Below are 26,892 nucleotides of genomic sequence, written 5' to 3' on the forward strand. Positions count from 1 at the left end.
TCTTCCTGCCTTAGTTTCTGGCATTTTAGAAGGTAGTACACACATTGAGGATTCGGCTATACCTTATTCTGTAACCTGAATATTATTTCATGTCTTCCCAACTGGGGAGAGATGAATGGCTATTTCCTGCTGACTGGTACTAGTCAGACATTAGTTAGTCTTTATCAACTGTTTAAGAACTGTAGGACCTCTCATGATTGCTCCTAGATAAGTAACTCATTGTGGCAGTGCTAGTACGCTTAATCCATGTTCTCTTTTGCACTCTAGTGTTGAGGTCATTCCTCTTAATTTAGGGCTCATACATACCTAATAGAAGCAAATTGCTTGTGATGCCTGTTTTTGTTGGAGATTTCTAGTTTATCCTGGTCCTGACAGTTTCTGAGAATAGATGACATGATTTGTTTTACTTAGCCTAAGTAGAGTTAGTGAGGTTGGGTCAGATTTTGAGATGATTGTTTTAACGAGGCATTTAATATTATTCAGAAAGGGAGAGAGGCAAAGTGATGAGGACTGAAAAATTAGAACTGTTCGATTTAATATTTCTTGCTAAAATTTTAACTTGTATGTTACCAGGTTATTTTATGGTTATAAATATTTATTGTTGTTTTTGATAGATAATGAATATACATTCTTACATTTAAGTGTAAGTGTAAGTGTAAGATCATTTGGTTCTGGCCAGAAAATCTTTTTAAAACAGTTAAATCTTGTAGTTGAATTTTGAGAGATTACTTATATATTAATATTATTTTAGATACATGAATCATGATCGTAAGAAGCTAATGACAGTATACATAGTTGCTTTTGATAGGTGCAATAGTACCAAAACAGAATTGGAGTTGCAATGTTATCAAATTATGGAAAAGATGATATTGAGAGATTGATTTTCTTTTTAGAATTATTATGACTTCATCAGCTTCAGGAATATATGGCAACTTTGGCCAGGCAAATTATAGTGCTGCAAAGTTGGGTCTTCTGGGCCTTGCAAATTCTCTTGCAATTGAAGGCAGAAAAAGCAACATTCATTGTAACACCATTGCTCCTAATGCTGGATCACGGATGACTCAGACAGTTATGCCTGAAGGTTAGTAAGCAAGCTTATATTTTTCAGTGCTGTTACTTACAAATCTATGTGGAGTGAGCTGTGCAAAAGTATTTAATTTTCTGAATACTTAAAAATTATTATTTTTTTCAATTTCAAAAGCATTATGTGTAAATTGTGTTCATTGTGGAAAATTTAGAAAAGCTTAAAGGAAAAAAATAAAAAATGACCCATAATTCTACCACATTGATAAAAACTTTCATTCTTTTTCTCTGTATAGATAGTCTTTTTTTTTTTTTTTATGGAATGGGGTAATATTCTTCCTGTTTCATAATAATTGTTGTAAAAATAGATTATTTTTTAGAGCAGTTCTAGATTTACAGAAAAATTGTACAGAGAATTCTTATATACTTTACCTCCCACAGTTTTCCCTGCTATTAACATCTTTGGTCAGAGTGGTATATTTATTACAATTGATGAACCAGTATGGAACCATTATGATAAGCTAAAGTTAATCGTTTACACTGGGATTCACCCTGTGTGTTGTACAATTGTATGGGTTTTCACAAATGCATATAGTTATGTATCCACTCTTATAGTGTCATACAGAACAGTTTTACTTCCCTAAAAATCCCCTGTGTTTCACCTGTTTCTCTCTCCCCTTTTCTTCCTGAATTCTCAGAGATTGAAGCTCACTTCTTTTTATCGTTCAGTAATATTCCATGGTATAAATGTACTACAATTTTTTTTATTCATACACCTATTGAGGGAGATCTCGATTGCTTCCAGTTTTTGGCACTTATTAATAAAGCTGCCATAAACATTCATGTGCAGGTTTTTGTGTAGACATAAGTTTTTAAGTCATTTGGGCACATATCATGGAGTGTGATTGCTGGATGCTATGATGATAAGACTAGGTTTAGCTTTGTAAGAAATTGCTAAACTGTCTTCCAAAATGATTGTATCATTTTGCATTCCCACCACCAATTAATGAGAGTTCTTGTTGCTCCACATCCTCGCCAGCATTTTTTATTGTCAGTACTTTGGATTTTAGGTTTTCCAATAGATATGTAGTGATATCTTGTTTTAATTTGCACTTACCTAGTGACGTATGGTATTGAGCATTTTTTTCCTGTGCTTATTTGGCATTTATTTGTCTTTTTTGTTGAGAAGTCTATTCACATCTTTCACTCATTTTTAAATTGGATTGTTTTCTTGAATGTTAAGGGTTCTTTGTATATTTTAGAAACAAGTCCTTTATCAGATACATGTTTTAGAAATTTTTTTTTCAGTCTGTGGCTTGTCTTTCTATTCTCTTAATCTCCTTTACTTTTGAAGGATAAGTTCATTGGATACAGAATTCTAGGTTGGTGGCTTTTTTCTTTCAACATTTTAAATACAGGCATATCTTGGCGATGTTGCAGGTTTGGTTGTAGATCACCACAATAAAGCTAAGATTGCAGTAAAACAAGTCATATAAGTGTTTTGGTTTCTCAGTGCATGTAAAAGTTATGTTTACAGTATACTATAGTTTATTAAATGTGCAAGAGCATTATGTGTAGATCTAAACTATATACATGCCTTAATTAAAAACCACTTTATTGTTAAATGCCAATATGGATAAATGAAGCGAGCACATGCTGTTGGAAAAATGACGCTGATAGACTTGCTTCATGTAGAGTTGCCACAAACCTTCAGTTTGTGAAAAACGCAATATTTGCATAGCACAATAAAGTGGAATATAATACAATGAGATGGGCCTGTATTTCACATCACTTTCCTCTTGGTTACATGGTTTCAGAAAGGAAGTGTGACATAATTCTTATCCTTATTCCTCTATAGGTAAGGCGTTTTTTTCCCCTCTGGCTTCTTGCAAGATTTTCTCCTTATCTTTGGTTTTCTGCAGTTTGCGTATGATGTGTTTAGGTGGAGATTTTTGATATTTATGCTGCCTGGTATCCTCTGAGATTCGTGTCATTAATTTTGGAAAATTCTCAGCCATCATTCCTTCAAATATTTTTTCTGCTTATTCTCTTTTTCTTCTTCTCGGGTTCTCATTGTATGCAGGTTATATCTTTTGTAATTGTCCCGCAGTTCTTAGATCTTTATTCTGTTCCATTTTTCTCATTCTTTTTTTGCGTTTCCGTTCAGGAAGTTTGTATTGACATATCTTCAAGCTCAGTGATTCTTTCTTCATTTCTTGTACAGTGGTTTTGATTTCTAGTATTTTCTTTTGATTCTTTTTTAGAGTTTTATCTCTCAGCTTAAAGTAACCATCTGTTCTTGTGTATTATTCACTTTTTCCATTAGAGCCCTAAGCATAGTAATCATAGTTATTTTAAATTCCTTGTCTAGTAATCTCCAAATCTCTGCCATATATGAATCAGGTTCTAATGTTTGTCTCTTTAGCCTATGCTTTTTCTTGCCTTTTAACATGGGTTGCAATTTTTTTGTTGAAAGTAAAAAATAATGCTATTGAGTAATAGCAAGTGAGATTAATAGGCCTTTAGTGTGAGGTTTTATGTTTATCTCGTTAGGAATTAGGCCGTGTTTATTATTTACTATAGCTATGGGTATCAGAGGCTTCTGCTTCCTCTCTGTTCTTGTTTTTTTATACTCTGTTGTCTTTGAGTTTCCTTAGAAACTCTTTGTTAAATAGAGTTTGTATCTTGAAGCTCTCACTTGTAATTGTTATTATACTGGAGCCCTGTTGATGGAATGGAAAGGTATTGGGGAGGGGAAGTGTTGTATACTCTTATTATTAAATCTCCATTTTGTTTAGTGGGTCAGAGTCCTAGGTTGGTACCTTCAGAAGAGTTTTTTAGCTTTTTTTTCTTCTCCTTCCCTTATTTGAGATGGGAAAGCTAGAGAAGTTCCAATTGTCTAATCACTCTTCCCCTAGGTCAGACAAGGCTCTAGTAAAGTAGTGTCTCTTGAGCAGGCCTTAAGTAGAACAGAATACTCTGGGCATATTTCAGAATGGTTTCTTTCCCCTTTTCTTCTCCAAAGCATGAGGGGATTTTTCTCTGATCTTCACTATGTAGGGGGAAATTTTGGAGGTAAAACTTATAGAAGTATTGGAGTCCCCTCCTAAGTTTGGGTCCTCCTAAGATGAAACAAGTCCACATTCCGCCTCTAGCAGTTTATCAGTTACTGTTTAAGTGTTCTAACTGCTTGGGCTCTGGAGGCTTCTGTTCCCAGGAAGCTGGGTTTTCTGCGTTTGCCTGTGTCTCCAGTTTTCCCGATGGTGATTTGCCCTGTGACCTGAATTCTCTGGTGCCGATAAGCAGAGTTGTTGATTTTTAGCTTGTTAAGCTTTTATCTTGGTTTGAGGATGGAAGTAACAACTTCCAAGCTCTTTTTATGTTGGAGTGCAGACTGGAAGTCTAATTATTATTATCTTTTCTTTTCCCATATCATGAACATTTTCCCATTTAATAAAATAGTGCAGGGTATCTTTTAATGGTTGCATTATATTTTACCTTATTCATGTTCCATAATTTAAAAAAATGCTTTTTATGGTCATAGTTTCTTTGTGTAAAAAAAGACTTTTTTGTGTAGCTTTCTAATATACATAAGAGTAAAGAAAGTTAAGAATCATTTGTACCCATTATTCAGCTTCAGCAAATGGTCAACAGCCAATTTTGTTTCATTTTTTGATCACCTTCTCCTTTTTCTTCTGCAGTATTTCAGAGTAAATCCTAGACATTGTATTTCACCTAATGAACACTTGGAAATGAATATCTAACAGATATGGACACGTAACCACAATGCCATTATCATAACCAAACAAAATAACTTGCTGATATCCCCTAATACCAAATTCATATTAAAATTTTCTAGTTGTCTTGAAAGAGATATTTTTAGAGTTGGTTTATTCCACTAAGGATCCAAACAAGGTCCACAGGCATTTTTGTTGTTATAGCTCTTAAGTTTCCTTTAATGCATAATAGTTCATCTTCCCTTTTTAAAAAAAAGTCAAGCTGGACAGGGTGGTTTGTGCCTGTAGTCACAGCGACTTGGAAGGCTGAGGTGAAAGGATTCTTGAGCCCAGGAATTTGAGGCAGCAGTGAGCTATGGTTGCACCACTGCGCTCCCGCCTGGGTAAAGGACTGAGACCCTGCCTTAAAAAGAAAAAAAGCTGTTTGTTTGTTCAAGAATCTAGTTCTTTTGTTCTATAGACTATTCTTCATTCTTGATTTAGGTTGTCTTTGCACCTTTGTGGAAAATCAATCGAATACTTACCCCTGGGTCTATTTCTGGCTTCTGTGTTCTATTCCATTGATCTGTGCTCCTGTCCTTTCAGCAATATCAGGATGTTTTGATTATTCTAGTTTTATATTAAGTCTTGGAATGAGATAGTGTAAGTCTTTCAACTTTCTTTAAAAATTTAAATGGATAATTGAGAGCCTACCTCTCTTTACATATATATATATATCTTAGTTGACTATGGAGAACTGTAGGTTTTGGTACTCTTGGTTTTTATATATTTCTGAAAAGAAGATTTACATAATACTTTAAAAGTAGCTTCTGTGAAATGGTACAAAATAATTGATGGAATTATTTTAAAATTAGCTACTCGATGGAACGCAAATACTTACAGTACCATTTATTTTCCATATTTGAACTAACATTCATTTTAGAACTTGGGATTTGTAATACTACAGCAGTACTTTGCAGCCTTTGCCAAGAGCTGTGTCTAACCAATTTTCTTTAGTGTAGAATACCTATTTGGACCTGAGATCTAATTTTTTTCCCGTTTCCTTGACAGCAGAACCATTTTTAAAGCCTCGTATTCTTTAAAAACTCTTTATGTTCTCATGGTCATGTCAAAGGAATTCTTGTTAAAGAATCATGTTATGTGAAAGATATACACTTTATTTGTTTCCTTTTAAGTATGATACTATATAGGCACAAAACAGTATAGGTTATAGATACAAGAAGTAAAGCATAAAAATGTATCGAATATTCAAAACTCACTTCTCAACCCAAGAATTGGAACATTGCCAGTAACTTGCATCTAACTTTGTACCTTCTTTCTACCCCCCTGCTTCATATCAAGAGACAAACCACTAGTTAGAATTTGTGCTGATCATCCCTTTGTTAGATTTCTACCTTTAGTCACTTTTTGCTGTGGGTTCTAGACTCTTTGGGAAGCAGTACATTTTCAAGAAAGTACTTAAAACTTTAGGTTTTAAATTTGTTTTTCTTTGGGAATATGCTGCCATTTATTTGAACAGATCTGGACCACTAAACCGTTAAGTAAACGTTTAATCCTTTATGCCTACCATGCTGTAGTAAAAGAAGTTTAGAAAATAAAGTCTACTTTAGACAAATGACTTAATCTTTCTGGATCTGTTTTCTCTTCCACAAAGTAAGAGAGTTATAGATCATTTTAAAATTTCCTTTAATTTTGGGACTATTGTTTCTAGTCCTATAATTCCATTATTTTTATTCTGCTTTTTTCTTACTCTTTTACAGTTTAGAATATCTGAAAATTTATTTTGACCCGAAGCTTTCCTTCTCCTCCTCTAAAATATTTCCTTATGGGCAATTAAAGGAATTATTTGTTAAAGAACCAGATATTATGAGTAATGTATGGAGACATTTTTGCTATTTCATTTCCCCTTTGAAATATACTTGATACATGAAAAATAATGTGTATAACTTACATGTTTCTTACATGAAATAAAATAAAACCCTATAATGAGTATCCAGGAACTAACTTTCGAAGCTGTTTTAGTTATTTCCTGCTGTGTAGTAAACTACTCTAAAACTTAGTGGATTAAAACAGCAAACATTTATTATCTCACTCAATTTCTGGGGTCACTAGGAATTTTAGCCTAACTAGGAGGTTCTGCTTCTAGGTCTTCAATGCGGTTTTAATGAAGATGTTTGCTGGCACTGTAGTCATTTGAAAACTTGGCTTGGAGGATTTACTTCCAAGATCATTTGTGCACATGGTAGTTGCCAAGAGGCCTCTGTTCCTTCCTATCTGTTGTCAGGAGGCCTCAGTTTCTCACCATGTGGCCTTCTCCATAGGACTGCTTTTGACATGGCAGCTGGCTTTCCCCAGAGCTAACGATTTGAAAGAGAGGGCCACCAAGACAGAAGCTGCAGTGTCTTTTATAACCTATTTCAGAAGAGATGTACCATCACGTTTGTCCTATCCTATTGATCACACAGACTAGCCTTGGTACACTGTGAAAAAGGACTACAACAAGGGATAAATTAAAGGACATGGGAGTCATTGAAGATCATCTTGATGACATGCTGTCATGCGGCCCCCCAACTGGAGCACTTCCATAACTTGTGTCTATTTTTGTTACCTTTTTACCTCACCCCATTTCCTCCCCCAAGAGGTAATCACTTAAAGAGAATATTCATTCCCTTACCTTTAATTTTTTTTAAATAAAAATTACATGGACAAACACTTTATTGTTTGGTTTTCTTGTTTTTGATCTTTATGACATTTGTCATTTAAAAAAATTTTTGGGAATTGTACTTTGTCTTTCCATGCAATTTTAGGGCTCTAAGATTTATATATAGCTGTAGCTCATTCAATTTTATTGCGGCAAGACTATTATGTGAATTTATGTAATTCTTATTAATGAACATATGTGTTGCTTTTTAATTAATTTGCTTTTATTCTTGTACGTGTGTTCTAGATAACAAGAACAATAACTTTTCTTGGATATGTACTTTGAAGTAAAATTGTTGAGTCAGGAAGGGTACAAATGCTAATTAATAGTTAACTTTTCTTTATATTTTAAATTCCAGCATTTCTATTCCATTGTAGTTTAAATCTGCTGTTTCTTTAACTTTTCTCATAGTGGCTTTCCTTCATGATTTCTAATTACTAGCTCTTTACCTGATCTTATTCCGTGTTTGTTCTGTGTTCTAAATTGGCAATGTTTTCTTCAGAGAGGATCTGTCTTTGCTACTGCTGGTTACCAGGAGGCATAGCCAATTTTGGTCTGCTTCAGTCTTCCTTAAAAGTTGAAGTTCAGTGTAGAACAGTTTAGGTTTAGGACCCCATCTTGATGCTGGCCTACCTCTGAGTACCTAGGTATCAGTACTGTTATTTGTATCATTCTCAGGCACTAGGGACTCTTTTCTTTTTTTTTTTTTTTTTCCTGGTTGGAGGATACCTTTTTTATCTCAGTAATGCTTTAAAAGGATCTCATTTCTGGAAGCAGAAGCATTCCTCAAGAGTAGTTGGCTCACTGTAATGCTAGATATCCTGACATCTAGTATTGTGGAAGAAACACTGGGTTAAGTAAGTAAACCTTTCTATTTTTGATTTCATGTAACTTTGTATCTTAATAGCTATGGAACTTCTCTGATCTTTTATTTACTCTCTTGAGGTTGGTTTTTTATTTATAAAACTGAGTTTAATAGATGCTGGCTAACCTAGGAGTTTGAGAATGAACTGGAAAGCAAGAGTATTTGCTTATATTGTTAGCGATAATACATAAAATAAACTGCAAGACAGACATATTTTTTTCTATGTGCCTTATGTTCTTTTCTTTTTTCTCACCTAAAGTAATAGATACTCTGTTGCATTTTATAGATGTGCTTATTTTGCATTCAGTTTGAAGTTAGTCAACTCAAATATCCAAATCCCTGTACATAAATATCCTTTAGCATTCAGTTTCGCCAATAGATATATGGGAAATGTGAGCAATGTTATGTATTGAGATGAATGGGTATTTAAGTTAATAATTTATTTCATTGTACAATTTGAGATGGCTGGAGTCTTCCTTTCGTTTTTTCCTCATGCATATGATGAAAAATGGAAAACAGGGTGCCATTGGAATGCTTGTGTACTTTGAGAGCTTTTAGAGGCTATAAAGTGAAGAATTTTTGCAACTACTTTTTAATTTACAGGGACTATATACACCATCTTTTTTACTTTAACACATTAATACAAAATTGTATTTTGTCATTTCACAATTTTTGCATTTATTTGATCTTTTAGATAAAATTCTATGGTATTTAAGGTATTGTAAGATACAAATTATATCTCATTGGAGCCTTGGAACAGCTTGGTGGAATAGCAAGTGGAAGTATTTAAATTACTAGCTTATTAATGAAGATAGAGGCCTAGGGAAGTTGAATGATGGACTCACGTTCTTAAGTTGCTTGCATAGCAGGTTCAGTACTAGAATCCAACTCTTCATGTTCTCATGTAGCACCTTTCTGCTTCACCAAGCTACTCACAGAAAGTGCAATGGGAAAGAGAAGTTGGTTAAGGACTACGAAAGTAGAGTTAGATAGGAGGAATAAATTCTAGTATTTGATAGTACAATAGAGAAATTATAGTTAACTATAATTTATTGTGTATTTCAAAATAGCTAGAAGAGAAGATTTGTAATGTTCTTAACCCAAAGACAAGATAAATGTTTGAGTTGATGGATATACCAGTTACCCTGATTTGGTCATTACACATTGTATAAGGCATCATAATATCACATGTACCTTCAGAATATGTATAACTAGTATATTTTAGTTTTTAAAAAGTCAAAAAAGTAACATATGCAATGGGAAAGTAGTTTTTATACTTTGTGTCCTCATCAGTGATATCTGCAAGGTCTATTTCAATAATTATCTGCCTTCCCTGGTAGTCTAGTGGTTAGAATTCAGCACTCTTAATCATTTTCTGCCACTATAGTGGTCTAGGCTGTTTTGTGATTTTCTAGATTCTTGTTAATAGCTGGGAGAATAGAATAATTTTGGGAATGAATGGTACCCAAGTTTCTCATGTTAAATACAGTTTTGCTCACCAATCTTTGTCTAGGTAGTTCTAACTTTTCTTCTTGTGAACAGTGTTGATATATTACTCATCTTGGAAAGGTGTGTCTGATACTTACAATTTTAGAAGCTTGAGAGCCCTTTAGAAATGGCTCAGTTGAGATTAAAAAAAGTTCTTCCCAAAGCCTTAAATGTTAAACTAGTTATGTACATACTAATTTTGTTCTTATTTTAAAGGTCTCTGAATTACCTATAATTTTTATAAGAAATTATTAGAAAGTAAAATGATTGATAAGATTATGTGTATATTCTTTATTTCAGATCTCGTGGAAGCTCTGAAGCCAGAGTATGTGGCACCGCTTGTCCTTTGGCTTTGTCACGAGAGTTGTGAGGAGAATGGTGGCTTGTTTGAGGTATTTGCACCTTCCTGTTTTCTCTTATTAGTTTTCTCCAGTTGCTTATATTTGTAAAAATCTGCACCAGTGGACATCACTTGTATATTTTTAAATATTGTCTCTATGTTATAATTAAAAGTGGTGACTAATACCCATTTTTTGGAAAGTAATAGCAACTTTATAAATTCTGTTTTCACTTAGTTCTACATTTGTAACATTCCTACCAAATGGAAATGTGGCTGGTTTGATGTGTTCAGTCAAAATGTGGGAAATTTCATTATTTAAGAAGCTGAGTGATAAAGTGGAAAGATGAAGCTTGGAGTTTAGAGTTAACCAGGCCAGATTTTGAATTCTTATTCTGGGAATTGCTGATTTGACCTTCCTGAACTTTAGTTTTCTGGGGTTCCTTGTGATAACTACAAGTCATATTTTAAACCCTTGGCATAGGGCCTAATACATAGCACCACCCACCAATTTTAATTATCAGTATAGCAGGAATTTAATCTTGTGTGATAGGTCAATAAATATAACATTATTTATTTTTACATAAAAAGTAAACTTCTCTATTTTTCTTTATTTCAAAGCTTTAAATGTTTATTGTAAAAATAATTATCCGCACATAATCCCATCATGCAGTGAGATCCATTGTTCACTGTTTGATGAAATTTGGCTCAATTTAAAGTGAGGGATATATTAGCTTATTTCATTTGAATGAAAAGCTGATGGGTAAGTTAAGGAAAAAAAAACAGTCTACATATCTCTAAGCAGAGATATGCACCTCCACTTTCCTAATCAGACTCATTGAATGTGAATTGTGGCATATTAGAAGTAGAAAGAACTTTACAACTCTATTTTATAGAAGAGGAAAATTTAAAATATCAAGGCATCTGTAATCCAAAATTTTGCCTGCTGTTCTTTTACCTCATTAAGGAATTTTTAAAAACTATTTATCTTTTACAAGTATGTTTATTACTAACTTTGTGAAGAAAAATAGTATGTGCTGTTTGTGAAAATTTCAAATATATAAGAACATACAAAAAATAAAATAAAAATTGCCTACATTATCACTGTCCAGAGAGAACTAGTATTAATATTTTTATGTATTTCCTTCCAGTCTTTTATTAGATATGTGTTTTAATTTTTATTTTTTTTGAGATGGGGTCTCGCTCCGTTGCCCAGGCTGAAGTGCAGTGGCGTGATCTTGGTTCACTGCAGCCTCCGCCTCCTGGATTCAAGTGATTCTCCTGCCTCAGCCTCCTAAGTATTTGGGATTACAGGCACCCACCACCAAGCTCAGCTAATTTTTAAATTTTTAGTAGAGACGGAGTTACCATATTGGTCAGGCTGGTCTCGAACTCCTGATCTCAAATGATCTGCCCGCCTTGGCCTCCCAAAGTCCTGGGATTACAGGCGTGAGCTACCGCCCTTGGCCTAGACAGGCGTTTTATACACCCAAACACACAGACAATTAGGATCATGCTGCAGATGAAGTTTTGTTATGTTGCTGTTTTCGTTTACTATATCGTGAACATTTTTAGTGAGGAACATTTGGCATGCATGATTGATAAAATATACTACGAGATGTGCATAACATCCTGATTTAAACCTTGGGAGTAAATTGCCACTTTTTGAAGTTCTGATAGATATCTAGAGTGGCAGATACAAATATTTTTGGCTCAGCTGGAGCAATCATTTTTAGCACCTGAGAGGAGCTTATAACTTATTACTTCACTTCCAAAATACAGTAAAAAGTGGTGGTTATTTTGCCTGATATCAAAACCACTGCTGATTTGTCTACTGTAACTATATCAAGGCTGACTGGTTGTATCATAAAAGATGTAGGCATATTAATATAGAGGCAAAGGGTGATGAAAAGCCACACCCTTGAACTTAGAGCCACTAAGATGTCTGCTGATACGTTTCTTCTATCTTATGCATGTGACATTTTTGTGGTAAGTTTGGGCACACTGTAGTTGTGGTGTTTGAAGTCATGACAAACAGATTTTCTTTACATCAGACCTTTTTTTTTTTTTTTAGGATTTTTCTTGAATGATCTCTAGAAAAAATTATAGAAGTGAAAAATTGATCTTCCTGGGTAGCAGTTATTATTTGGTCATTTGTCTTATCTGTGCATACAGATGTTTCATTAAAATGAGTATATGTAGTTCACTAAGTCAAATACTCTTTTTATTTGGTTTTGGTTTTCTTTGTAATTCAGTAGGTCCTTCAAGAGGGACATTTATTTTGATCTCATGATATGCTAGGCAGTGTACTATTTGTATTGTTTGCTTCATGGTAACCACATGAAATATGTACTGTCATTTTTATTTTACATTTGAGGAAACTTGGATTTAGGTAGGTCACATAATTTGGCCAGGGTAGTCAGACAAATTTGTGTCAAGTCTTGGTCTCTGACATCAGATTCATTCTTTTCTATTACATGCATTTCTACTTCATTGTGCTGTTTTATGTTTGTGCTCTGATAACATGAACAGTGCAAAGTCATGGAGACCGGTGGACTTTTATAGAGCTGTATTATTTTCATCTCCCATCACCTTGAATTGTAATAGTAAAGGAGCTGACTTTTTTTTAATTAAAAAAAAGTTGTATTAGTGATTTCACATTAGATGGTATAATGTTTCCCCCCTCTTTTTGGTAGGTTGGAGCAGGATGGATTGGAAAATGTAAGTCTCTCTCAGTTTTTGGTTTGTATAGATTATTTCCTTATCTTTAAACCTACATATCTAGTTGAGGTAGGTAAGATTTTTGTCAAATGCCTAACCATTGGATATAGTGCTTGCATATTCAAACTTAAACATTGCTATAGCAACAGATATTTTTAAACATTGTGATTGTGCTTTAGGTCTGTGGCCCTTTGAAGACCCTATCTATTCTTCCTGTAGGCAGTCCTTATTCAGGACTTGTCCTGTCTTATTCAGAACTGGCTATTCCTTCAGACAGCATATATTGATAATCATCCTCCCATGTCTTTGACTTCCCACATGCTTGTTCTTGCTGTTTCAGCAGAGAAATGAGTGGGAGGGAAAGCTGTTTTGGAAAAAGATGGGTTGAGCCTATTCTAGAGCAGCAGGCAAGTTCTCCAATTTTCCCATGTGATTATTTTCTTCCATGAAGTAGGAGATGTCAAGGGGAGTGAGGAATCACATTGGACAACTTTCTGGGACAGAAATTGCAGCTGATCTATGGGAATTATTCCGCTTTAGCCCAATAGTAAATTTACTTGGCTTCAACCCTCTCCTACCCCATCTCTCAAACCTTGTGAACTCCAAATTTGAGAATTGCTTTATGGCATTAAAAAAATTGTGAAAATGTCTGTGTCTCAACTTATATTTAGTTGGCTATGGGTATCAAAATTAATCCAATTAACTGAATCATTTAAAAAGTTGCTATCTCTGGAGGGCATTGCTGTAGTAGTATAATATTTTTAGAATTAATGGTCATTTTCTCTGTTAAAGTGGCTTATATTCTTGAAGCATTTTTGAGTGTCTTATTACATTCATTTAAAAAAGGAACATAAGGTTTTACAGTAAAAGCTATATCTGGCACTTTATCAATAGGAAAGCTCTAGACACAGGCATTTCTGTCATTCCCAAAGACAAATCTTCAGTTTAACAATCATCAATGTCTGACTATTATGTTTAAATAAGGTTATTAGTTATTTATTCCTCTGGTTTTTAAAAAGAAAACGATGTTAAAAATTCTCCTTATGCAGCAGTAATGGTTTTTATGAATCTGTGCATTCTAACTGACTTCTTGTGGAAATAGAGGTAGAGCAAAGAGAAGGTAAGGGAGAATTATTTGGGGCCACCTGTTACACTAATTTTTTGTTAACTGAAGTCTTTGACCTATTATTTACTATTAATCTTCAGTTTGCTAACTCAGCAAAGCTCTATTCAGTTATCTTCATTTTGTAAACAAGAAGAATGAAGTATATTACTTGGGGGATCTGTGGTCGTAAAGTCAGTCTTTTGATGTGATTATTATATAATTAAACCTTTTCACATACAGCATAACATTCTACCTTTAGTACTGTCTAGCATAGTTAGAGGAGAAATTTTTCCCTTCGGCTTCAAATTTATCTTTAAATTATCCTAATGCGTTTGTTAGGAAAATTTCATTTTAAGGGTTATAGTCAAACTCTTTAGGAGTTAGAATCCCTTTTTTTCTGAATTTCCGTTCTCTTAAAAAATGAAAGGGTTCTTATGCGTCTTACTTTCTGTGTCTCAACTACGTGCTCAGTATGTTAGTTTTGTTTCTATAACCAGTACGCTGGGAGAGGACTCTTGGAGCTATTGTAAGACAAAAGAATCACCCAATGACTCCTGAGGCAGTGAAGGCTAACTGGAAGAAGATCTGTGACTTTGAGAATGCCAGCAAGCCTCAGAGTATCCAAGGTAAAGAGCGTCCCCATCAGTTAGCTCTGGTTGGCGAATCAGGGGCAGCAAGCATTTTCTTCTCTTATGGAATTGTCTTCTATGTTAACTGTAGTGCTAAGACACTTGAATCATCTATAGCATATTTTCTGCTCTAGTAGGTATTAGAACTCTTCACATTTAAGATATTTATGTTATTTCTCACTGTCAATTTTTCAGCTTTATTATTATCCTGTTTTTTGGGTTTATGTGTGATTGGGGGATGGATGGCATAAAATGTTTACTCATTTGTACTGAATGCACTGACATCCGCGCTGGTGGTTGGTTTCGGAGTCTTCCATTATCTACTCATATGCTCCCAATCTTACCATATTTTTCTTTCTTTCTTTCTCAAAAAGATTAAGCCTTTTTATTTTTTAGACTCAGCTCTTTTCTGTTTGGGGCATAAATGTGGCTTTGTTTCAGCGCTTTGTCTTTGCTACTGTTTCTCTGCTTTTCTAACATACTATTTCTACCTTTTATCTCCTCTGCTAATCTTAATGCTTCTTTAGAAAAACTCAAGCCACAGATGTTCAACAAAACCTGCCCAGTTAGTCTAGGGTATATTGATCTTTCTGTTAGCTGAACTCTTAGCACTTGAGCATCTAATTATAACTGTTCTCCACTTCTTTTGTTTCATGCATGTATGGTTTCTTAATTGCCTGGTAAGTTCCTTTGAGGCAGAGATTGTATGTACTTCTTGTATATATTTGGTGTTAGCATAGTGCTGAACTCATAGAAGGGACTTAATAATTGCTTATTAACTTGAATTATTTAATCTCCTATAATATGCCACAGAAATAGATAACCAAATAAAAGTCAGATTATTTTTTTCTAGTGTAACTCACATATGCATGTAATATATGAAATTTGAAATATTTTTCTGAAAAGATCATGAGTCAGGGTCATTTTATTAAAAAAACCTTTTTTTCTCATAGTGATGTAATATTTAAAGTTTGATAGAAGAATATATTTGAAAAATGACTACTCTGTTTTTTTTTCTCCTTATTGATACTTTCCTACCTACTGGAATACTTATTGAAATTTTCATTATACTTATTCTCAATCAGATGATAACATGATTGTTATGTCATAAATGGTAACATTTTTGTATTTTATATTTAGACATTTGAGAAATTTATTCTATGAATAACAGTCACTTATCCATGAAAACAAATGAAAGAAAAGTATAGTAAAAGCTTTCCTCTGATATCTATCTCAAAAAGTATTTCTGCCTCAAAAGTGTTAAACTTATTAAAAAGCCAACTAATTGAATTATTATAACTAATTATAAGTAAAAAGATACCTCTATCTGAAGCACAACTTAAAAAAATGATCTTTTTGATAAGAATTGAAGTTCCAGAGCATCTCTTCTTGTATTTTTATTTTACAGATGATGGAATTAAATCCCAGAAAAACTAAACTAGCCACTGTTTGAGCCAAGAAGTAATTCAAGTTGTCTATTTCTAAAAGGAGGCGCCTTTCAAATAAATAGCCTTCCCTCTAGGTAGCAGTATGAATGGAATGGTAGGGGGAAGATTAATAGGCAAGAAACTGCTCTACTGCTGTCATCAGGAATGGCAGATATCTCTGGTCTTCTCAGACTCTGTAGTTTGGTTATTTATTTTTTTTAGGATGGAGTCTCATTCTGTCTCCCAGGCTGGAGAGCAGTGGTGTGATCTCGGCTCACTACAACCTCTGCCTCTCGGGTTCAAGCGATTCTCCCACCTCAGCCTCGCAAGTAGCTGGGATTATAGGCGTGTGCCACCATGCCTGGCTAATTTTTGTGAAATTTCACCATGTTGGCCAGGCTGGTCTTGAACTCCTGACCTCAAGTGATCTGCCAGCCTTGGCCTCTCAAAGTCCTGAGATTACAGGGGTGAGCCACTGCGCCCGGCCTTGGTTATGGTTTTGTCTGAGTTCAGAAGGAAGCCCATGTCGCTTAGGTTTGTTAGAAAGGTCCCAGGGCCTTCAGAATATCTTATGGTATGTGGATGCCCCATGAGCCTCCTTTGTTAACCTTTTAGACCCACAGAACAGCCGCTTTTGATCCCTGTCTGGAGTCATTGGTTTTGATGATGATTTTCTCTGGAAGAATTTTTGGTACTATCTTCAGAGCTATTACTTGTACAGAGAACTGGGAGCGGGGGTGAAGAGGTAATCTCAGTATTCTTTCATCTTGGAAAGAATGGAAATCAGTTGAGAAGAGGAATCAGTGATCTCTCCAGACAAATTGCATGTCTATAGACAAGTATTTCTCTTTAAAGGTTGTAAAATAGCTTAAAGACTTTGGAAAGCCCTAGAGCCCCCTTAGAATCAGATAACCAGGGAAGGATATGCTAGACAATGCCTTGTATTTCATTGAAGATGTCCATTTATGTTTGGTCAATTTCAGTCTTTCGCAGTTTTTTTCCTTCAATAGTCTTATCATAATACATTCAGTTCATGAGTGGCAGTGGAGGCTCTGTAGCAGGTTTGCTGAATGTTATAGGAATAATTATGTAGCATATTGTAGCTTTTCTTAGTCACATCTTTAACAAAGCTTTATTTTTTTTGTTTTTCATTTTTAATTTTAGAATCAACTGGCAGTATAATTGAAGTTCTAAGTAAAATAGATTCAGAAGGAGTTTCAGCAAATCATACTAGTCATGCAACGTCTACAGCAACATCAGGATTTGTAAGTGGGAAAAAAGCCTAAAGCCTTTGCCTTATCTGGAGACTTTCCCCTCCCTTCCTCCCTCCCTGCTTTCTTCCTCTCCCACTTCTTTCTTTTTTCTTTTGGACGCAGTTACTTTCTTTCAGTCACTAATAATGGAGAGAAGCAGTGGCACAGATAATTTAAAATAGAGGATTTATTCAGAAATCATTTATGATTGACTTTATAGCATACAGCCTGGTTTCAACATACAGAGAATTCAGGATGGTTGAGCCACATGAAGAGGTGGCTCAGGATGAATTCTAACGCTGTCCGGAGTACTTTATTCGTCTTTTTAATTTCTCCTTTTCCCTCTCTTGGATTTCTCTGGACTGTATACCATACATTTCTTTTCCCTAGTGGGAAAGGAGATCAGAGCGATTGGGTATCAGTCTCCAAGGTTTTACCTAGTAGCTGAGTGGGGCTTGGAGAATGGAGGTAACCCACTCAGCTTCTTCTCCTGGTTAGAAACAGCTGCTGAAAGCTTATGAACTTTTCAGAGGGATACTCCTTAGTTACATATAATTTTTGGTAGGCTCCATCAGGGGGTGTGACGAATCAAGTTAGCTGCCTGAGTGGTGCATTAGCCAACCTCATTTTCACCCTCTGCAATGCTGTTTGGAAATTGACTCAGGGAGGTACTGGATAGAAGAGGAAAAAAGGGATTATCTCAACTGTCGATAAAATGACTGGTGGCTAAACTGATATCTAGTCCTGATATCTATGCCTGCCTGGACTGTCTTCCATATACATTTCTCATTCTACCCATTTATAGCTCTTTATCTCTTTAAGGATAACTTTAAATTGACTTTAGGTAGATTTGAGTTGTATGGGAATTTGTATTTGGGAGGGGAGACTATGACACCATGACTCCTGGAGGTTTTATGCTCCCAGGTTCTTTGCTGTGTTTTTTACCCCTTTGCCTAACGCACACAAGGCTTTAAACCTCTATGTTGAAAGTGAAGTGCCTATAATCAGCAACATTTTGTTTGAAATGTAAATAATTTTGCAACTTTTTTCACATACAAAAATTATTTTCTAAGCTATTTATTGCTAAATGAGTGATGATAAAACTGTATATAAAATATGTACTAAATATTGATAGAATTTGAACATAAGCTTAAATATTAAACTTTTACTTTTTCAGTACAATTAGATTTCTGTATCTAACTGTATGACAAGTATTATTTTTTCTTGACCATCAATAATCCTACTTTAGTAACATTTTCTAACTCTTTAGAAAAGGATATCTATCTAGTTTAGTGCTCTTTTGGGTCCATTTCTTTTAAGGGAAGCATCAATATAGTATTTTAGAACTATTTCAACATGGCTGCAAGTAAAATGCTTCCCATTGTGTCAGAAATTCGAGAACGATTGTGATTATAGCTCATGTGAAATTTGCCTATTTACTGTTCCTGTTTGTATCCTTTCTTAAAAAAAAAACTGTACTGGATAAATAGGAGGAAGTAAGTCATTTGCCATATTAGATTCTGGTGTTTTGTAACCTATAGTAGGCATTGTGATAAAGAAAATTAAAATTCTAATTTTAAGCCTGAGAATATAGTCAGTATATAAATGTGATTTTTCCTTAAAATAAAGGTTGGCAGACCTTTTTGATGAAGGGCCATATAGTAAATATTTTAGGCTTTGTGGGCTGCACCGTGCTTGTGTTCTATTACATATTCTTTCGGTTTTTCTTATTTTTAGTCAACCTATATAAACCATTTTAGCTCTTAGTGCTTGTTTGCTGACTTCTACTTTTGTATAAAAATGATTGAAAAATTGGACATTATTCTTTTATAACCCAATATGTACTTCACTTATTAGCTACGAGTATTATCACTAAGTAGAAAAAGACAATATCCAGTTAGACAAAGGATATTCCTGGGAAGGAAATTCAAGTTAAATTTTATTTTACTTTAAAACATTATGAGGAGCCGGGCGCAGTGGCTCACGCCTGTAATCCCAGCACTTTGGGAGGCCAAGGCGGGTGGATCAAGAGGTCAGGAGTTCCAGACCAGCCTGGCCAACATGGTGAAACCCCGTCTCAACTAAAAATATAAAAAAAATTTAACCAGGTGTGGTGGCATGGGCCTGTAGTCCCAGCTACTTGGGAGGCTGAGGCAGGATACTCGCTTGAGCCCCAGAGGCAGAGGTTGTAGTGAGCCAATATCTCGCCACTGCACTCCAGCCTGGGCGACAGAGCGAGACTCCGTCTCAAAACAGACAAACAAACCAAAACCATTATGAGGCAATCAAATTTACATTCATTAAGCAGCGTTTTACTCATCTGTTTACAGCGAATTTTATACATTAGATCTTATGAGCTAAAAATTCATTTTTTTTCGTTTTTTCGGTAGCTAATAATTGCTGAATAAGAGCCAGGAAAGTTGAGTATGAGGCATACTATCTGTTAGCAAGAAGCAAGCAATAAAAAAGTTCTTAATTGTAAAGAAGTCCTTTTCTACAGATTACCTAATTAGTTTCTATTAAAAAAATCAAATATAATTGCAATAATTATGCTCCATCAAATCCACTGACATTGTATTCGCATCTATTCAAAAACAAAACTAGGTATGTAAGAAGTTAATAGTTTTGAAAAGTTATCAATGAAATAAATTACTTTTTAAAACTGTCCTGTAGGCTGGAGCTATTGGCCAGAAACTCCCTCCGTTTTCTTATGCTTATACGGAACTAGAAGCTATTATGTATGCCCTTGGAGTGGGAGCATCAATCAAGGATCCAAAAGATTTGAAATTTGTTTATGAAGGAAGTTCTGATTTCTCCTGTTTGCCCACCTTCGGAGTTATCATAGGTCAGAAGTCTCTAATGGGTGGAGGATTAGCAGAAATTCCTGGGCTTTCAATCAACTTTGCAAAGGTATGCCTAATAAGAAACCTTTATTTTGCTTTTCTATTTCTGTAAATATTATTCATAAATGTCATACCTTATATGTATATGTGTGTAGTGTGCATATATATATTTATATAATTATTTATAGTGGTTAGTTTAGCATATCTTTTGATTTTTCTTTTTAAGAAAAAGGGGAGAGTTTGTTTAAAATGCCAGCAAAAAGAAGAAAATAGTAAGTACGTGTAGTCCTATAACCCTGGCATAATGTTATTTATCCTCTCTCTGCCATTTACTTGACAAATAACACCTCTAGGCTTCAGTTTCCTTATCTATAAAATGGATATGATAGTTCTCACCTCATGACATTGGTGAAGAAGCAAGCCAGGGAGGAGTATGTAAGGCAAATAGCACATACTTGGTTTGTTTTTGGAACAGTAATAGGGCCAGCATAGCTATAGAGTGAGCAAGGGGCCAATGGTAGGAGAAGGCCATGGAGTAATTGTAAATATTTCAGCATATACTTTGATGAACATGGGAAACCATTTGTCAGTCTGAGCTGAGTAGTGACATGATCTGGGTATGTTCACACACTGGCTCAAGCTTGCTATTGTTGGAGAATAGGTTATAGGGGAGCCAAGCATGAAAGCAGAGAAACACTTAAGAGTCTATTATAGTAATCCAAGTAAAAGTGCTGCATATGAGGGTTAGAAAAGAGGAGTCAAGGATGAAGATGTTTGTTCTGGATAACTGGAATGATATATATACACACATATATGGGTGCATATATATACCTTGTATATAATTATACATTACACATATCTGTATGTAATGTATAATTATGTATAGTGTATTTAATATGTATAGTAGTTACATATGGCATTATGTGTAATTTATACATACACATTTATTTTAAGGTGGAGTTGATCAGGAGTTGGTTTTAAATATGTTTGAGGTGCCTGTTACACATTTAAGTAGAAATGTAAGAATGGACAGTTGAATATATATGAGTCTAGAGTTCAGGGAGGGGTCTAACTGGGTCCTTAGCATTTGGGTGATGTTTAAAGACTGGAGATTAGATGAAGTCACCTAATGTGTGAGAGTAAGTGGAGAAAAGGCCTGAGTTTAGAGGCCCTGCAATGTTGAGAGGGTGAAGAGATGCAGAGGAGCTAGCAAAAAGAGACTGAACAGGAATGGTTGATGAGGTGTGGGGAGTATCAGGAGAATGGGGTATTTGAGAAGCCAAATGAATAAAGTGTGTCAAGAAAGAGGAGTGAACAATGGTGAGAAGTTCTTTGAGATAGGGTATATTTTATTTCTTGGAGTAAGATTCAGGTCATGAGCCTGGTAATAATTTTTGAATCATGGGGCTGTGAGCTGGTATCTGTAACTTTGACTGATTAGAGAACCTATTTACTGGTGGATCAGTTAGTTCATTGCTGCTCTAAGTTGATGGCCACTTATTTTATTAGAGTGTTTCATGAAGTTGGGAGGAAGACAAGAAATATGTGCTGGGCAGTTTGCTGTTTCATTCACACTCCCATGGTTAGTTGCTGTATACTTTGAACAGTGTAAATGCAAAAAGTTAAAACAAATGTTTCAAAATTCCCCCTAACAATTGGAAATTGTAAATGGTGTTCATACATCTTGGAAGTTGAATCCTAGTCTTCTTACCATGAGTTTTCCAGGCTGTGTGACACAGTAAGGCCGACCTTCATTTGTCTTCTCATCAACCACTTCTTCTTCTTCGTCGTCTTCCTCCTCTTCTTCTTCTTCCTCCTTCTTCCTTCTTCTTCTTTCTTCTTTCTTCTTCTTCTTTGTTCTCTCTTCTTCTTCCTCCTCCCCCTCCCCCTCCCCCTCCCCTCCCCTTCCTCCTCCTCCTCCTCCTTCTTCTTTCTTCTTCTTTCTTCTTCTTCTTCATTCTGAGGAGGACTGGAAAACTGGCCCTCTGCAGTGAAAGTGGGGTCATTTGAGTGTATGCTTCAGGTTTTGGTTTTCCTGTCCTGTTGTTTTCCTACATACCTTGGTACATTCTTTGTTTGATACATTGAGGTTAAGTGGCTATTAAGTTACACAGTATCCTTAGTATCTACTCTTTGTAGATAATTTACAAAGTATTACAAGAAAGGGATATTCACATTGACAGTGCTTTCATTTTGAACATGGTTGTAAGGTTTTTCTTTGTGTTTAGTTGTGTCATTTGTATTTGGTATATGTGACCTGAAATTACTAGCACTGGCCCATTTGTTCACTCTTATTCAATGAATATTTATTGGATGGCCGCTGTGTTCCAGGCACTGTTATAAGTTCTGGGAATACAGCCTAGTTTATTGTCTCTTGGCAAATAATATGTAATTAACAGTCAACAAGACTTTATGAATGCCAAGAAAGAACACAAATATATCTTCTCTGCTCCAGAAGAGCTGACTGTCTTGAGATTGGGGGATTGATTATTTTTGAATCACATGATTAAGAAGAAGAAGACAAACGGAGATAGATAACTTGGGAAGAAATGTGAACCTGTGGACAGTAAAGTGTCACTGGCGAGTAGCAGTATCCACAGGCAGAACCTGTGGAGCAAGAAAGTTTGCTAATGAAATTTTGTCTACCCTAACTTAGGTTCTTCATGGAGAGCAATACTTAGAGTTATATAAACCACTTCCCAGAGCAGGTGAGTTATTGATATACCAATTCCATAATACCATACTTTTATTTCCTGATTAACCTTCTAAATAACATCAGTGTGTTAAACTGGTATAGAGTGACCTAATAAAACATATCACAAATTATTATGCGCATGTGAGCCATTAGAGTAGATTGATGTTAACTAGTACCTGTTTTGTGTCACCTTAAGCTTTGTCCTTTAATAGTCTTAAAAATTTATTTCATAATTTATCTCTGTTGATGTATATGTTATTAACAACTGAAAGGAACATTGGTGTGTGTGCTCTAAACTTAGTGATTGTGTATAATCTGTTATGGTTCTTAGGATTATTGTTCTTTTCTCAGGTATTTATACTGATTTTCATAAAGCAAACAATGTTAAAAGATACAGAATTTCTTGTAATTCATTTTTTTTCTATTTTGGAGAAAATAAAAACAAGTCTGCTTTAATAATCATTTTTACTTTTCTCAATAATATCTTACTTGTTTAGTAAATCTCTTTATAAATTTGATATATTTATTTCTCTATTTTGATGTTTGAATGTTGTCTAATTATATTCTGGTCATATAAGGTGGTAGAATACAAAAAGGAATGTTTTGTTAATATTTGTCATTTCACATTATACAATGTAGAAGTCAGCAAGTAGCTAGAATCCTACTTGAATATTTTTCTTAAACCTTTTTATTTTTCTAAAAAAATCATGAGATTTTTATTGCTTGAAGCTGCATAGCTTTATTTCAGTGTAAGCATTATAGCGTAAGTTTTCAAAACAGCTCTTTTTATGTGAAACAGTACACTTTGTGGTGATTGTGCATTGATCAAGTATCTGCTGGATATCCAGTATTTGCAAGGCACAGTATTAGGTAGTAGGTAATTTTCTAACCTGGCAGCATATAAAAATCACCCGAGTTATTACATTATATTACCTGTTAATTTAAAATGTAGATTCTCAATCCCAACCTTGGAAATTGTGTGTGTGTGTGTGTGTGTATGTGTGTGTATGTGTGCATGTATGTATGTGGTGGGGTGGTGGTGTTGGTGACAGTGACTAGGGTTTCATATGTAACCAGCCCTATGGATCCACTTGGAAACCATTGTTATAAGGGAAGTAGAAATGTGTAAGATAGGTTTCTGCTATTAGGGATTTTAAAATACGAAAAGAGAAATTAGATGTGTACTCCAGAGTGTTTATAACTGAACAGTGATGTGAATAGGAAGGTGTAGAGAATAACTTTTTAATTTTTTTACCTCCTTAGCCTCAAGTTATATTTCTCATGAATTATTTTTTCTCAGTAGAGCCTGTGCATTTTCTTTAAGTAGTTTTAAAATTTACTAGTAAATGTGAATGTTTAAAATATGATATGCTTGTGGTTTGGAACCTTTTAAACTGCAGAAAACCAAGGTCACGACTACTGTTTATAATCTACTACTGTTTACAAAACACACAAATTGATGAGGCGTAGAGTGTCAAGCATCAGGAGACTGATAGCAACGTCTCTTAATAGCTCATTTGTTGGCTATAGTGGTAGTGTCATAGGCTGACTTACCCTCATCATGTTAAAAATAACCACTAGAAGGAGTGAAGGAAACCTCACAGCAGTACTTTCTTTTCTGTCTGGTTTTGTTTTTTTTTTTTTTTGGTTTTATAAAACTTTATTATTTTAAAAAGTAATTTTAAGTTTTATTTTAGATTTAAGAGGTACCTGTGCAGATTTGTTACATGGGTGTATTGTGTGATGCTGAGGTTTGGGATATGAAAGATCCCATCACTCAAGTAGTGAGCATAGTACCTAACAGGTAGTTTTTCAGGTCTTGCTTTCCCTATTCTAGTAGTCCCCATTGTCTGTTGTTCCCATATTTATGTCCACATGTACCCAGAGTTCAGCTCCCATTTGTAAGTGAAAACATGTGGTATTTGGTTTTTTGTTCCTGCATTAATTCGCTTAGGATAATGATGTCCAGCTGCATCCATGTTGCTGCAGAGCACATGATTTTGTTCTTTTTCATGGCTGTGTAGTATCCCATGGTATCTATGTACCACATTTTCTTTATCCATTTCACCGTTGATGGGCACCTAGATTGATTCCCTGTCTTTGCTATTGTGAATAGTGCTGCAGTGAGCATATGAGTGCATGTGTCTTTTGGTGGAATGATTTCTTTTCCTTTGGGTATATAGCTAGTAATGAGATTGCTGGGTCAAATGATAGTTCTGTTTTAAGTTCTTTGAGAAATCTCCAGACTGCTTTTCGTGGTAGCTGAACTAATTTACATTCTCTCCAACAGTGTGTAAATGTTCTCTTTTATCTGCAGCCTCACCAGCATCTGTTATTTTTTTGACTTTTTAGTAATAGCCATTCTGACTGATGTGAGATGGTGTCTCATTGTGGTTTTGATTTGCATTTCTCTGATGATTAGTGTTGTGAAGCATTTTTTTTTTGTTTGTTGACCACTTGTGTGTCTTCTTTTGAGAAGTGTCTGTTCATGTCCTTTGCCCATTTCTTAATGAGATTATTTGTTTTTTGCTTGTTGAACTATGTTCCTCATAGATTCTAGATATTAGACCTCTGTTGGATACATAGTTTGAGAATATTTTCTCTCATTCTTTAGGTTGTCTGTTTACTCTGTTCATGGTTTAATTAGGTCCTACTTGTTAATGTTTGTTTTGGTTGTAATTGCTTTTGAGGACTTAGCCATAAATTATTTCCTAAGACTGATGTCCAGAATGGTATTTCCTAGGTTTTATTCTAGAATTTTAATACTTTGAGGTCTTACATCTAAATATTTAATCCATCTTGAGTTAATATTTGTATATGATGAAAGGTGGGAGTCTAATTTCATTTTTCTGTATATGGCTAGCCAGTTATCCCAGCACCGTTTATTGAATAGGGAGTCCTTTCCCCATTCCCTGTATTTGTCAACTTTGTCAAAGATCAGATGGTTGTAGGTGTGTGTATTTACTTCTGGGTTCTCTGTTCTTTTCCACTGGACTTTTCTTGTACCAGTGCCATGCTGTTTTGGTTTACTGTCGTTTTATAGTATAGTTTCAAGTCAGGTAATGTGATACCTCCAGCTTTGTTTTTTTTACTTAGGATTGCTTTCACTATTCTAGCTCTTTCTGGTACCATATGAATTTTAGAATAATATTTTCTAATTCTATAAAAAATGACATTGGTAGTTTCATAGGAACAGCATCGAATCCGCAGATTGCTTTGAACAGTACCACCATTTTAACAATGTTGATTCTTCCAACCCATGAGTATGGAATGTTTTTCCATTTGTTTGTGTTATCTTGATTTCTTTCAGCAGTGTTTTATAGTTCTCCTATAGAGATCTTTCACCGCCTTGGTTAGATGTATTCCTAGATACTTTATTTTTTTTTGTGGCTATTGTAAATGAGATTGCATTCTTGATTTGGCTCTCAGCTTGAATATTATTGGTGTATGGAAATGCTGCTCTTTTTTTTGTTCATTGATTTTGTATCCTGAAACTTTTACTTGACTCATTATGAGTTCTAGGAGCCTTTTGGTAGATGGAGTCTTTAGTGTTTTCTAGGTATAGAATCATATCATTGGTGAAGAGAGATAATTTGACTTCTTTTCCTATTTGGATGTCTTAAAAAAAATTTTTTTTTCTTGCCTCATTGCTCTGGGTAGGACTTACAGTACTGTGTTGAATAGAAATTTAAGAAGAAATGGGGTAAATGGTATTGGTTGTATGCTCAACAAATGTTTGTTGAATAACAGGGTCAAAAGAGACCAAGAGGGATCCTTGACATTGCCAATGGTTATTTAAAAAAATCTAATGTATGAAATATTGGTGTTTGAAATTTAGTGATTCAGGTATTCTGACTGCTTTTAATGTTGAATTATTTTTTCTAGTGAGTTCAGGAACATTATTATTATTTTTATTATACTTTAAGTTCTGGGGTACATGTGCGCAACGTGCAGTTTTGTTAAACAGGTATACACGTGCCATGGTGGGGTTTGCTGCACCCATCAACGCGTCACCTGTATTAGGTATTTCTCCTAATGTTATCCCTCCCTTTCCTCCCACCCCTTGAC

The 26,892-nt window shown here is 34.8% G+C and overlaps 1 protein-coding gene across 1 annotated transcript in view; it reads left to right on the forward strand.

The window, feature by feature from the left end:
- HSD17B4 (hydroxysteroid 17-beta dehydrogenase 4) overlaps positions 1-26,892 on the forward strand; it is an 89,041-nt gene that overhangs the window by 28,213 nt on the left and 33,936 nt on the right. The window contains exons 8-14 of the mRNA XM_009208940.1: positions 894-1,081; positions 10,115-10,206; positions 12,848-12,872; positions 14,475-14,603; positions 17,198-17,298; positions 19,960-20,196; positions 22,786-22,837. Of these exons, the coding sequence (XP_009207204.1) occupies positions 894-1,081; positions 10,115-10,206; positions 12,848-12,872; positions 14,475-14,603; positions 17,198-17,298; positions 19,960-20,196; positions 22,786-22,837 (824 nt within the window). The remainder of the gene's footprint in view (positions 1-893; positions 1,082-10,114; positions 10,207-12,847; positions 12,873-14,474; positions 14,604-17,197; positions 17,299-19,959; positions 20,197-22,785; positions 22,838-26,892) is intronic.

The sequence above is a fragment of the Papio anubis genome, chromosome 5 (genome assembly GCF_008728515.1).
Source record: "Papio anubis isolate 15944 chromosome 5, Panubis1.0, whole genome shotgun sequence".
NCBI lineage: Eukaryota > Metazoa > Chordata > Mammalia > Primates > Cercopithecidae > Papio > Papio anubis.